Here is a 12,969-nt window from a genome sequence, read left to right as displayed (position 1 = left end):
TAATACACATCATGGGGACATACTTGACGTTCAGAGCTACATTAGAATCTTCCATAGCTGGGTTCGCCGACATCGCCAACGATGAACAGAGCACCTGCTATAAGCGCAGTGAGAGGAAAAAACAATAGAAAGTTTGGTAAGTGGGAGATTAAAAGGCAACGTTTGAAATTTTAAAAATTTGTCCTTTCACTCTGATTATTGTTATCTTATTATGTCACAGGCCCTGATTTAGGTATAGGAGAATGTAAATAATAACTAGTGTGGAGCCCTAACCGGTTTGGCTCAGTGGACAGAGCATCAACCTGTGGACTCAAGGGTCCCAGGTTCGATTCTGGTCAAGGGCATGTACCTGGGTTGCGGGCACATCCCCAGTAGGGAGATGTGCAGGAGGCAGCTGATCGATGTTTCTCTCTCATCGATGTTTCTGACTCTCTATCCCTCTCCCTTCCTCTCTGTAAAATATCATTAAAATATATTTAAAAAAAAATAACTAGTGTTGATTGAACACTTATCACATGCCAGGCAGTGTACAAAGTGCTTTACAGTTATTCACCTGCTTAATCTCCATAACAACCCAATGAGGTACCTGTTGTAATTACCGCCATTTTACTTTTATTTATTAAAAAAAATCTTTTTAAATTGATTTCAGAGAGGAAGGGAGAGGGAACCAAACCATGACCCTTCTGGTTCAGAGATCGACCCTCAACCACTATGCCATCCCGGCCAGGCTCATTACCATCACTGTATATGAGGAAACGGAGTACAGAGAAGGTAACTTGCTCAAAATCACACAGCTGGGGAGTTAAATATTTTGCTCAAGTAAAGGTGGCTATAACCAAGGCTCCTTGCACACTGAGAATCTCACAGCATACCGAGGAAGAAGACATTGATAAGAAGAGTAATAATCGTGTTCACTTTGGCAGCACATACACTAAAATTGGAATGATAGAGAGATTAGTATGGCCCCTGCGCAAGGATGACACGCAAATTCATGAAGTGTTCCATACTTAAAAAAAAAATAGTAATAATAGCTAACATTTATTAAATGCATTACACGGATTATCTCTTTTAGTCCTTACAGCAACTTTATGAGTCAGGTTCTGTTATATTCTATTGCAGTGATGAGGAAACTTGCTTGAGTTAGGAATTCAAACTGCCCAACTGGAATTCAAAATCAGGCAGATTGCCTTGGCCAGTGTGGCTCAGTTGGTTGAGCGTCTTCCCATGCACTGAGCGGTCACTGTTTATATTCTGGTCAGGGCACATGCCCAGGCTGGGGGCTCAATCCCCAGTAGGGAGCCTGTGGGAGGCAGACAAATCATGTTTCTCTCTCATCAATGTTTCCCTCTCTCTCTCTCAAATCAATAAAAACGTATTTTTAAAAAACAGGCAGATTGCCAGGGAAGCCCGCATTGGCAACTGCAGCACCAACCACCCTGACTGCTGTGATGGGTGACATAGAATTCAGACCGAAGCGTTGGCAGAAAGAAGCTCCTTGGAGCAGGCGGACATGAGTTGGGCCTGGAAGGATGGGTAGAAGACTACCTTTTCCCACACCCCCTTAATATAGAGTGCAGTGAAGAGACGCGAGTTTGAATCTCAGCTCCACCATCTTCCCAGCTGAATAACTTGTACTTATCTTTTCTGACCCTCAATTTCCTTAATTGTTAAATGGGCACAATGAAAACCACTGAAACACCCTGAGGAATAAATGTGATTGGCTATAAAAGCACCCAGCTAGGTGTCTGGCAGGCAGCATGGGAGCTCAGTGGTTGAGGCTGTGGACAGTTGGATATAATAGCTACAGCTAGTCCCTACCGAGCACTTACCTCATGCCCCACACCATTCCAAGCACTTAACATAAATTTACTTATTAAGGATCCTACGAAATAGGTATATTTTTAGACCCATTTTACAGAGGAGAAACTGAAACACAGAGAGGTTAAAAAGTTATCTGAGCTGGCAAATGACAGAGGCAGGATCGGAACCCGGGCAGTCTGACCCCAGGGTCCGCCATACATAGTACTTGACGCTACTGCCTTAGTTGGGGAAAGTGGGTGAGAGATCCAGCCAGCCGCACCACAGACTCAGGCGTGGGAGGAGGGAAGTGTGTCATCAGGAGAAGCTTCCGGGAGGCTCCATGAAGGTGGCATTTGAGCCAAGACCCGAAGGAGGCAAGGGAGTGGGAATTGAAGGAATTCTGGGGAAAGAATGTTTTGTGGCGGGGATAAGAGCCAGTGCATACATAGGCCCTGAGGTGAGGGCGTGTTTGACATGTTTAGGAAATAGCAAGGAGGCTACCTGACTGGGGTGGAGAGAAAGGGGAGAGTAATAAGAGATACGGTCAGAAGGGCGGGTGAGGAGGGAGGAGAGCACATCTCCACCCGTCTTCCAGATTAGTGTGTGTGCTATAAAAACCATGAGTATAGAATGCAAAATATGCAAGCTTCTCAAAGTTCAAAGGTGAGACTTGAAGGCAGTGTGCTTATGGACCCTCCCCTGCATAAACATTCTCTTCCTCTGTCAACCTCCCCAGACCAGCTCTGACCATTCTCATGACTGAGCCACACAGGGGTGGAAATTGGGAAAAGTTGGTGTGAATGACAGTGACCAGGTTTTAAGCAGAGCCTCTGGGTCTGAGCCTGGCAGATCGTCACCACCTCAGGGCTCTGTGGAGGACAACGCCACTGGCTTCCTCCCAGCCAAGATCCAAGTTCAGTCAACGCGGCCTAAAAATCCGTAGTCTGGCTCAGTCTTCCAGGTCATCACCACAGCGAACATTCTCTGATTCAAACTGAATTTGATAAACCCTCAGACACACCTCTGAAACCAGCCTTGAAACAGTCCCTTCCTCGGGGCCAGGGTGGGCCTTCCTTGAGATTCCATTTGATCTTGTAGGTGTAGATCTTGGATCTGCTTTGCCCTGGTTCACCGTTTGTGTTCCTTTTCTGGCAGAGGAGGGGGAGGCTGGAAGGGAACTTTGATATAGCTCGTGATTCCGTGCAAAGCCAACACTGGGTTCGGTTCAGAGTCCAGCCAGGCGCTCGGTTTGTTTTTGGCTCATGAACCCATTTAGGGGGCAGCCTCCGGTGTTTCTTTCTTTTCAACAGTCAAGCTGGTCATAGAGGGAGTTGAGTATGGTGCCATGCCGGCCTGCAGGGGCGAGCAGTGGCCACAGAAAGCCCAAGGCAGTGACAATAGCCATCACTGACTGAACAGGACACCAGGACCAGTAGTTGTGTCCTTGCCTTAGAGGTAAGGAAATCGAGGCTAGGGGTTTAGACACTTTGAAGTTTCAGGATAGTGGGACTCTAGAGCATGTGCTCCTAACCTCTGGAGTCCACTGTCTCTTTATCAGAGTCCCTACAAGAATATGTGAGCAACTTGCTTTGGTCTGGGAGAGGAAGAAGCTGCAGGTTTAGCTGTATTTTTAGGCATACATTTAATTTGTTCGAAAATTAGATCACCTGTGAAACTTACTGCGGTGCACTAAGGGTGTGGAAACACATCTATGTGTGGCCTTTCCAAGACTCATCATTCAACCTAACCAGGGAATTAGGGAGGAGTAGCTGTGAGTCAAACATCACAGAAAGGCAGAAGAGGGAACAAGTTAACTGTTTCCAGAGGGGGTGACCTTTGTCCAGGTGTTCAACAGCAGCAGCAAGCCTGGACCAGGTGCGACTGGGTGGCTGGCTTAAAGTATCACAGCCCTGTCCTCAGTGCAGTATTTCTGGTTTGAGGATCCCTACATTAAAAATTGTCCTGGTGCTTGTTAAAATGTGAATTTCTCCTTTCTCTGGAGGAGAATCAGAGTTGGATAATGCAGGTCTGGGAGTAGCGCCCAGGTGGAGCTGATGCACACTCAAGCTTGCCAGGTGCATGGGGGGAGGGGGCAGAAATCCTCTAGGCAGGAGGAACAGCACGGACATGGTTTGGGAGTCCTCGTGGCCTGCAGACACTGGGGTTGCAGTTCAAGACTAAGTTCTGGGAGGAGAGGAATCCTGTCCCTACGTTCATCACCGGGGGCCTGGAACACAGTAGGGCCTCCTAAATATTTGAGATGTATTCACCTGGCAAACTTGAGTGTTCATTAGATTCACCTGGGTGCTAGGCTGGCTCCCAAAATGCAAGTGACAAGAGAGTCAAAGGGAAAAAAAGTGTTTCTAAGGGGATGAAAACTTTCAAAAAGTCCTGGAAAAGGCAGCTCCATCTAACAGAGGGAGCTGGGGAAGTGGCCGCTCCGGGGAAGGGCAATGAATCCTGGGGCTGCAGCTAGGGAGCTGGCAGGAAGCGCCTTCTCGCCTACCAGGCGGACAGGAGGCATGAGGTCACCTGGCGCACCGCCAGCAGCAGCTGCCTGGCCGCGCCCGCGCTGCGGCGGGAGGCGGTGTCAGGCTCAGGCCCCAGCCCCGGGGGGAGGGGGGGCGGGTGGTTCGGAGACCCGCTCACAGCCTCCGTCTAGGCCACGCCCCCGAGCCTGGACCACGCCCCCTTCCGTCCTCCCCCGCCACCGAGGCCACGCCCCGGGGCCCGGCAGTCCCATTTCCTCCAGCGAGTTCCGAGACGCCGGCCTGGGCCCGCTCCCAACGAGGCCCCGCCCCCACAGGCCCCGCCCCCGGCCCCGCCCCGCGGCTAGAAGCCGCTCGGGCTGCGGCCGCCCCGGAGTCGCGCGCGAGGCGTCGGGTGGTGCTGAGCAGCCGAAGGGGAGGCGAGCGCTACGCCCGGACCGTCCAGGAAGGCGCCGCGCGGCGGGAGCCCACACCGAGCATCCCCGGAGCAGAGGCAGCCGCCGCTACCGTTGTCCGCGGAGTGTCGTCGAGCCGGCCATGGCGTTGTCGATGCCGCTGAACGGGCTGAAGGAGGAGGACAAAGAGCCCATCATTGAGCTCTTCGTCAAGGTGAGCGCTGGCCCGCCGTCCGCCCCGCAGAGCCCCCAGCGCCCGCGGGGCTGCGGGGGGCGGGGTCCCCGGGCTGCGTCTTTAGCCCCCGCACCCCGAGGCGCTCCCCGTGGCGCCCGGCACCCGCCCGGGGCTGAGGGGCAGCGCTGCTCGCGCCCCCGCCCGTTGTGTCGGGCTCACCCGCGCCTTCCCGCCGCCGAGGTGGGTCCCGGGAGCCAGAGTGGGACCGGGACCCCCGAAAACTAGCACTCGGGGCCGGTCGTCGCCGCCTCGCGAGGCCGCGGTCCCGCGTCCGGGTGGGACGAGCTGCTCCCCGTCGGGCCCCAGAGGCCCCGGGGCCAGGGCGGGGTGCGTCCCGTCACCGACCCCCGCTCCCCGCCCCGGCAGAAGCCTCGAGCCGGTGGTGAGATGAGCTGAACTTCTAGGGCGTAAAGAACAGTTCTCTCCCGGCTGGTGTGAAACTCACTTTAATTTTCCATGCAATCCTATCTTTTTTTTTAAAAAAAGAGCAGGCATTCCTGGCTTCCGGAGAAGCCCGAGATTCCCAACGTGGGTTTTCCTGCTTTAGGTGTTTTACCACCATCTGGTTTTCTGGTTTCTCGGGCGCGGAATGTCTCGTATGATGCAACGTTTTGGCTGCTCCCCTGGTGGTGCTGCCTCCGGGAAAGAGTGTGTGCGCTCTTTTGTTTTGAAAGAAAAACTGAGGAGGGAAAGAATTCACCACTTGCTTGGGCTTTTCAGGGTTGATTTCCCCCTCCGGTCTCTCTGATGGTTAGATCCTGGAATTACCTTATTTGCTTGCCAATACTACCCCTGGCCTTTTCTTTGTTTTCTTTGATAATTTTCATTTGAGCAAAGGAGAGGGTAGAAGTTAGAAACATCTGGATCCAGCTGCCTTCCTCAAAACTTCTTTAGGCCGGTGCAGGAGCCAGCTGATCCATGAGACTCTCTCATCACTGATGTTTCTCTCTCTCTCTCCCTCTCCTTCCCCTCTCTCAAATCAATAAAAATATATTTTAAAAAAGAAACTTCTTTAAAATCCTCTAGATTCTCGTAGTCACTTTCTTCAGACTCATTCAAAGCTGGGCTCTGAAGGAGAGTTAACAGAAATGCAGAACGATTTTGTTCATTTTTTTTCCTGAGTTTTTATTTTAACGAAGGGAAGACATGGGAAGGGTGTGTTTGAGGCATGGAGAGAAGAACTGATCTGCAAGCGATCGGAACAGTGTCTGTTTTAGGATTGTGTTTAGGTTACCAGTTGTAGAAAGATTTTGGTCTAGGGAACTGAAACAGGAGATAGGTATAGAAACCCCAGAATATCGTAAAAGTCTCAGTTACTCTGGGTGGCAGATAGAGTATTCAGAGGGGCAGAGAGTGTAGGAAGGAAGGTGAAATAAGAGAAAGAGTGGAAGGCAGCATTGAGAAGGGGCGCGGGGGTCAGAGGTTAGTGTTAAAATTGTTTACTGAGCTAGGAATAGGAAGGAATTTCCATAAGCTCAAAAACAGTATATCTACTAAAAAAATCTAAAAATAATGTTATCCTTAATGGTGAAACCTTAGAAGTAGCATTAAATTTAGAATCTGATAAGGATACTATCAGTAATGGTTTCTTTTCAGTATTGTACTGGAGGTCCTAGTCAATACCATAAGACAAGAAAAATGAGATGTATGAATTAGAGAGGAAGAGAGCAATGCTTAATGCCCTGCTTACTATTAATTTAACCATTATATTAGAAGGAGAGGCCCAGCTGGTGTTGCTCAGTGGTTGAGCCTTGACCTATGAACCAGGAGGTCACAGTTAGATTCCTGGTCAGGGCATATGCCCGGATTGCGGGCTTGACCCCCCAGTAGGGGTCCTGCAGGAGGCAGCTGATCAGTGATTCTCATCATTGATGTTTCTATTTCTCTCTCCCTCTTCCTCTCTGAAATCAATAAAAATATATTTTTTAAATAAAGGAGAGGAACATGAGTTCCCAAATTTGAGTCATTTGCATACTTCTTCCCAGCTCTCCGTATTTGTGTTAGATCAGTATTATAATATTATTGTTTACTAAATACAATTCACTTTTAAAAAAATTCTCACCTGAGGATATGGCTTTTGATTTTAGAGAGAGGAAGAGGGGGAGAGAAACATGGGTGGGAGAGAGAACCATCCATTGCTTGCCTTCTGCAGGTGCCCTGATTGGGGATCAAACCCGCAACCTCGGTTATGTGCTCTGACCAGGAATCGAACCTGCAACTTTTGGTGTACGGGATGACGCTCTAACCAACTGAGCCACTTGGCCAGGGCTCTACAACTCACTTTTTAAAAAACAGCTTATCCTTAAGTAATAATTCCTGTGAAACTATGGGTTAGGTGTGATGATTATATTATAAAGATAGAAAAGGTTGTGAATCAGCTAAAAGCATCCTGTTTATCATTAGTTAGTTGTAAGCCTTTCTCACTGGCCTTAGTGGCAGAGAATCAGGGTTCAAGTCACATCTCTTTTGTTAATCTTCACCCAAGGATATTTTTCACTGATTTTTAGGGAGAGTGGAAGAGACAGGGAAAGACAGGGATATATCGATGTGAGAGAAACACATCGGTTGGTTGCCTCTGAACGGCCAGGGCCGGAGGAGATTGCCAGCAAGTTACATGCCCTTGACCAGGATGGAACCTGGGACTCTTTGGTCCTCAGGCCAACGCTCTATCCACTGAGCCAAACCCTCGAGGGCTCAAGTCATTTCTTTACTCACTGACTTGGTTACTCTGGGCAAGTTGTTTTCCCTCTCAGAGACTTATTTTCGTTTCTGAAGCAGAAGGCGACATGTTTTCTGTTGCCGGGTGATGCAGCATAAGCAAAACTTTGTACTGATGTAAACCAGGATGGTTGTTTCAAAGGAGAGAAAAGGTAGTGGGGGGAGCAGATAAATTGTGGTAAAGAGTATTTTTCTTTCTTCTCAAAATCTCTGTGCGAAAAATGCAAATGGGGGAAAATACCTTTGTAAATATAGTTATTTTGAAAGCAGTGAGGGGGCAGAGGCCATGGTTGTCCAAAGTGGTATTTTAAACCGTATTAATTATTCTGCCAAAAGGTTTCTGTAGCAGAAAACTGTTATCTAGCCCTAGCCTGTTTGGCTCAGAGGATAGAGTGTCAGCCTGTCCACTAAAGGGTCCAGGGTTCAATACCGGTCAAGGGCACGTAACTTGGTTGCAGCCTCCATCCCCAGTAAGGGGCATGCAGGAGGCAGCCAGTCAATGATTCTCTCATCGTTGATATTTCTATCTCTTCCTTCTCTGAAATTAATATGAAAAATAAAAAGAAAAAACTATTATCTAAACTTAAAGCCCAAGTGAAAAGCGTTGAGCCTACCTAAATTTAGATAACTTTAAATTTAAGAGAAATAGGCTAGGATCTTCCCAACTAGTGTGACTGCATTTCGCTTCCTGGGGAATATCGTTTTTGGAATCATTTACCCATGAGCCCAGTGACTCGCCATCCCCTGTATAACAGCAGTTGTCTATTTTTGTGTGTTTACCTCAACACTGATAGGACAGGAACCTTCCCAGGAGTAAAGAGGATTACAAAGGCAGCCCTCCTCAACAGTGAGGATACCCACTTCCACCACGTGTAGGTGTATATATTTTGATAACACCAGCCCCAGTTGGGATCCACCAACCAAGAGGGTGAAGTTCAACTCTTTAGCAAGGTCTTATCTGACTGCTATCTGGGTTTCTAATCCTATTTGCTCACTTATTGTGTGTTTCAAGACATGTTGCTTAAGACTTTCTGTGCCTCATCTGCACAGTTGAGTTATTAATAGACCAAACTCATGGGATTAAATTAGTGAATATATATGGCATAGAACAGCGACTGGTACACAGTAAGCAAGTAAATGCTAATTGTGTGTTATTTTGAACCCGGTACCCTTCAGTCCGTGATCTGATGTTCTGTCCACTGAGCCAAACTGGCTAGGGCTTGTGTGTCATTTTGTATGTACATATTTAGTTACAGATCCTCCTATTAGATAGTAAGGAATTGGGGTGGTGGTTGTTAAAAAAAAGAAAGAAATCTTGTGCAGAGTGGCTTAACACATAAGAATAGCTGTTTCTTTGAGATGTCTGGCCGGGTTTCTAATGTGCTTGGACCCTGGGGCAAGACTGCTTGGCTTGGATCTGGCTTCCAGGAATGTCAGGCAAATTTTATACGTACTCAGTACCTTATTTTCCTGATCTCTCATATCAGGATATAATAATGACAATTTTATAGGGTTCCTGAAGGGATAAACTGGTAATCTGTGTTGTTATTTTTTTTCCTGTTAATCCTCACCCGAGGACATTTTTCCATTGGTTTTTAGAGAGAGTGGAAGGGATGGGGAGAGACAGAGAAACATAGATGTGAGAGACACATAGATTGGTTGCCTCCTGCACACGCCCGACCTGGGCCAGGGGTCAAGCCTGTAACCAAGATATGTGCTCTTGACCGGTAATGGAATCCATGACCCTTCAGTCCCTGGGTCAGCGCTCTAACCACTGAAATAACTGGCCAGGGCAGACTATATTATTCTTAAATGTGGCCTTCACCTGGCCGGGCTGCTCAGTTGGTTGAGCCTCATCCATACACCAAAAAGGTTTTGGGTTAAATTCCAGGTCAGGGCACATACCTAGGTTGCAGGTTTGATCAGGTTGGGGTGCTATGGGAGGCAACCAATTGATGTTTCCCTCTCCCTCTCTTTCTCTCTTTCTCTCCCTCTCTTTCTCTCTTTCTCTCTCTCTCTCTCTCTCTCTCTCTCTGAAAAAAAAATATCTTCAGGTGAGGATTACAAAATAATGTGGGCTTCATTACTGTAATAGGATTCAGGGATTCTGTAAATCCTTGAAATTACATAGAAGATTCTCTGAATTTTTTTCCTGCACTGCAGATTCCTAACCCAAGGATTAAGAAACATTTTTCTAAAAAAAGTACATGGTGGCATTCTGATTGTCAAGCGTAATTCATATAAGTAAGGTATAGAAGGGTTTGGGCTAGATAATCACTAAAGTCACTTCCATCTGATTATCGGTGACTTTTACTGGCATGAGCTAAGTGCCTAATACTGCGTTAAGTACCGTGGGAGTTATCAAAGCTATTAAATATTTCCTGTCTTTAGGTATATACATTTTATTGGAAAGAAAACAGTACAAGATGGTTTGGAGTCAAGTATGGTTCACATTAAGTTGGGCTAGGTCAGTGGTCGGCAAACTCATTCGTCAACAGAGCCAAATATCAACAGCGCGACGACTGAAATTTCTTTTGAGGTCCAAATTTTTTAAACTTAAACTATATAGGTAGGTACATTGTTATTAACTTAATTAGGGTACTCCTAAGGCTTAGGAAGAGCCACACTCAAGGGGCCAAAGAGCCGCATGTGGCTCGCGAGCCGCAGTTTGCCGACCACGGGGCTAGGAGATGGTTCAGAAAGATGAAAGTAAGGTTGAACTTGCTCCTGAAAAAGTGGGTGAAGTAGGTGGATTGGGAATAGCCAAGAATGGCAATGTTAGTTATGACATCATTTGTAAACTCCTTATGCAGGAACCAATGGATAGACTGAAACTTGAAAGAAGGAAGTAGGAATAAAATTAAGTCCATAGTGCCAGGGAGACAAATTATTTAAAAGTTGATTATGAGACTTTTCAAACCTAACTTAGATTTTTGCTAATACATTTTGCTAGCCTCGTTTATTCTCCCAACTCTTTCCTGTTCAACAACTATATATTCTACAACTTCCCAGTGGATTTGGGAAGGTGTGAATGGATCAGACAGATGGGCAAACTCTTAGCTGTTTTGCCAGTATAAAGTGGGGGTTCTCTGTTTTGTTTCAAGAGCAGGCTTCAAACCTCTTTTTAAAAAGCACGGACAAATGAAATAAATTTTCTACAGGAAACGATGCTGAGAACTTTGTTCTAGTAATTGAACAAAAACTAACTCAGCATCAATAGAGTGTTACCTTGGATGGAAATTGATTTATCGTTCATTTGAGGGTTTCAGAAGGGACAATTCAGGAGGTGAAAATGAATGTAAAAACGTGAAGTGTTCCTGCTAAGTTTTGTCTAAGATGTTACTGACTATCTAACCATGCTACTCTTAATAAAGGTGATAATTCCGGTTAAATGTAAAAAGATTGAGAGAAAGGGACCCAAATTGGAAAAGAAACAGGAGACTTCTGAGCCAAGGGGACTGAACACAGGAAAACCCTAACGCAGTATGAATAACATTAGAAAAGAGGCGATGCGGAGGGCCTGGCTGTCACTGAAAGTCACATGTGGTTTGGAGGGATGCTTGCAGAATTGCTTGGAAGTAAGTTAAAGGATGATGAGCAACACTTTCCCCCTTCCTGTTTCATTTGAGCTGTGGAGGCTCACTGGTGTCTCCTAAATAGGGAATCGGTGAGTCCATAAAAGGGAAATGTGTTAGGCAGGATGGCAAGTGTGATTAAGACAGGAATGAAGATTTTGATCAAGTAAGGGAGTAAGTTGGGATGGGTGTGCCTGTTTTAGAGGCTGTTGTAGACAGTGGAAAGGGAGTTTCTGGAGGAAAATGACATTTAGGCCATGATTACAAATCATCCAACTATGACTTAACAGAAATCTAAATTTAATTTAGGGCATTGGTTTGTGAATTCTCTTGGAACCTTTATTTTTTAAAATATGTTTTTATTGATTTGAGAGAGAGAGAGAGAGAGAGAGAATGAAACATTAATCAGCTGTCTTGAGCCCACAACCTGGGCATGTGCCCTGACCGGGAATTGAACCGGCCACCTTTTGGTGGGACGATGCTCAACCAACTGAGCCACACTGGCCAGGGCTCTCTTGGAACTTTTAATCCTGTTGTCCTTTTTTTGAGACTTGGCTTTTATCCCTCAGTGCTCAGTACCAAGTATTGGTACAAAGGATATCCATTTGCCTTATTTGGTTTGTTACTTTCCTTTATTTAAAATATAAAGCCAGGAGACTATGTTAGTCTAAATTTATGAAAATAACAACTTAGTGTAGCTAAATAAGACTATATCTGATAGTTATGCTAAAGATGGACTAAGAGGATCTTAAATTTTAACGGTAATGTTTTGAAGAAGTAACGATATTAGAAGCAAGGCCATGTTCATCAAACATCTTTTGTCTCAATAGATTCCCCCCTTTTTTTGTAATAAAATTATTACTTCTAACTTTACATGTGAAATAATTCCTTTTTATGAAAAAGATTTAGTTTTCACTATAATAGAATTGTAAAAATGTCAGTTATCTGTAATAATCTAAGTATTGAAATTTACCACCATCTAGCATAGCTATATTGGATGTGTGAGAGAGGAAAAAAAGAATCTGAGCAAACATTGGAGAATACAATATCAAATAATTCATTGAAAGCAGAGGTCATTAACTTATAAAACTATGTGAGTTCTGCGCATGTTTTCCTTCTTTAACTACTTTATTTTGGACATGGAGACCACACGGTAGATTACTAGGGTGAAAGTTCATTAAAAACTAAAGACAGCCAAATTAGTCCGTTGTGTTACTTGGGAAAGTGGAAGAGTGGTAGCTGTGAGACCAGACTACATAGACTAATCGAGAGAAAAAGAAGGTGGTGCCCTGGCTGTGGCTCAATTGTTTGGAGCATCATCCTGTGCACCAGAAGATCTCAGCTTGATTCCCGGTCAGGGCACATGACGAGGTTGTGGATTTGATCCCCTCCCATCCATATATCTCTCTCATGTCAATGTTTCTCTCTCTCAAATAAAAAAAAAAAAAAAAAAAGGAGCTTGCTATTTAAATGAAAATTTGGCTTTGAACATATATACATCCAAAACTAAACTGAAAATTTTTTAGCCCTGGAGGGGTGCTCAGTTGGTTCAGGTATTGTCCTGATATGCCAAGGTTGCAGGTTCGATCCCCCTTGCTCCCCCAATCAGGGCACATACAAGAATTAACCAATGAATGCATAAATAAGTGGAACAACAAAATTGATGTTCCTTTCCCTCCCTCCCTCTCTGAAATCAGTAAATTAAAAAAATAATTAAAAAAAATTTCCAACAGCCCTAGCTGGTTGGGCTCAGTGGA

The 12,969-nt window shown here is 45.7% G+C and overlaps 1 protein-coding gene across 1 annotated transcript in view; it reads left to right on the top strand.

The window, feature by feature from the left end:
* Positions 1-4,667: 4,667 nt before the first annotated feature.
* Positions 4,668-12,969, top strand: part of CLIC4 (chloride intracellular channel 4) — a 59,502-nt gene continuing 51,200 nt past the window's right edge. Inside the window, exon 1 of the mRNA XM_081085941.1 lies at positions 4,668-4,898. Within this exon, the coding sequence (XP_080942067.1) occupies positions 4,827-4,898 (72 nt within the window). The 5' untranslated portion in view covers positions 4,668-4,826. The remainder of the gene's footprint in view (positions 4,899-12,969) is intronic.

Source organism: Myotis nattereri (genome assembly GCF_964212035.1).
Source record: "Myotis nattereri genome assembly, chromosome: 3".
NCBI classification, from domain to species: Eukaryota; Metazoa; Chordata; class Mammalia; order Chiroptera; family Vespertilionidae; genus Myotis; species Myotis nattereri.
This window is presented reverse-complemented; position numbering and strand designations above follow the sequence as displayed.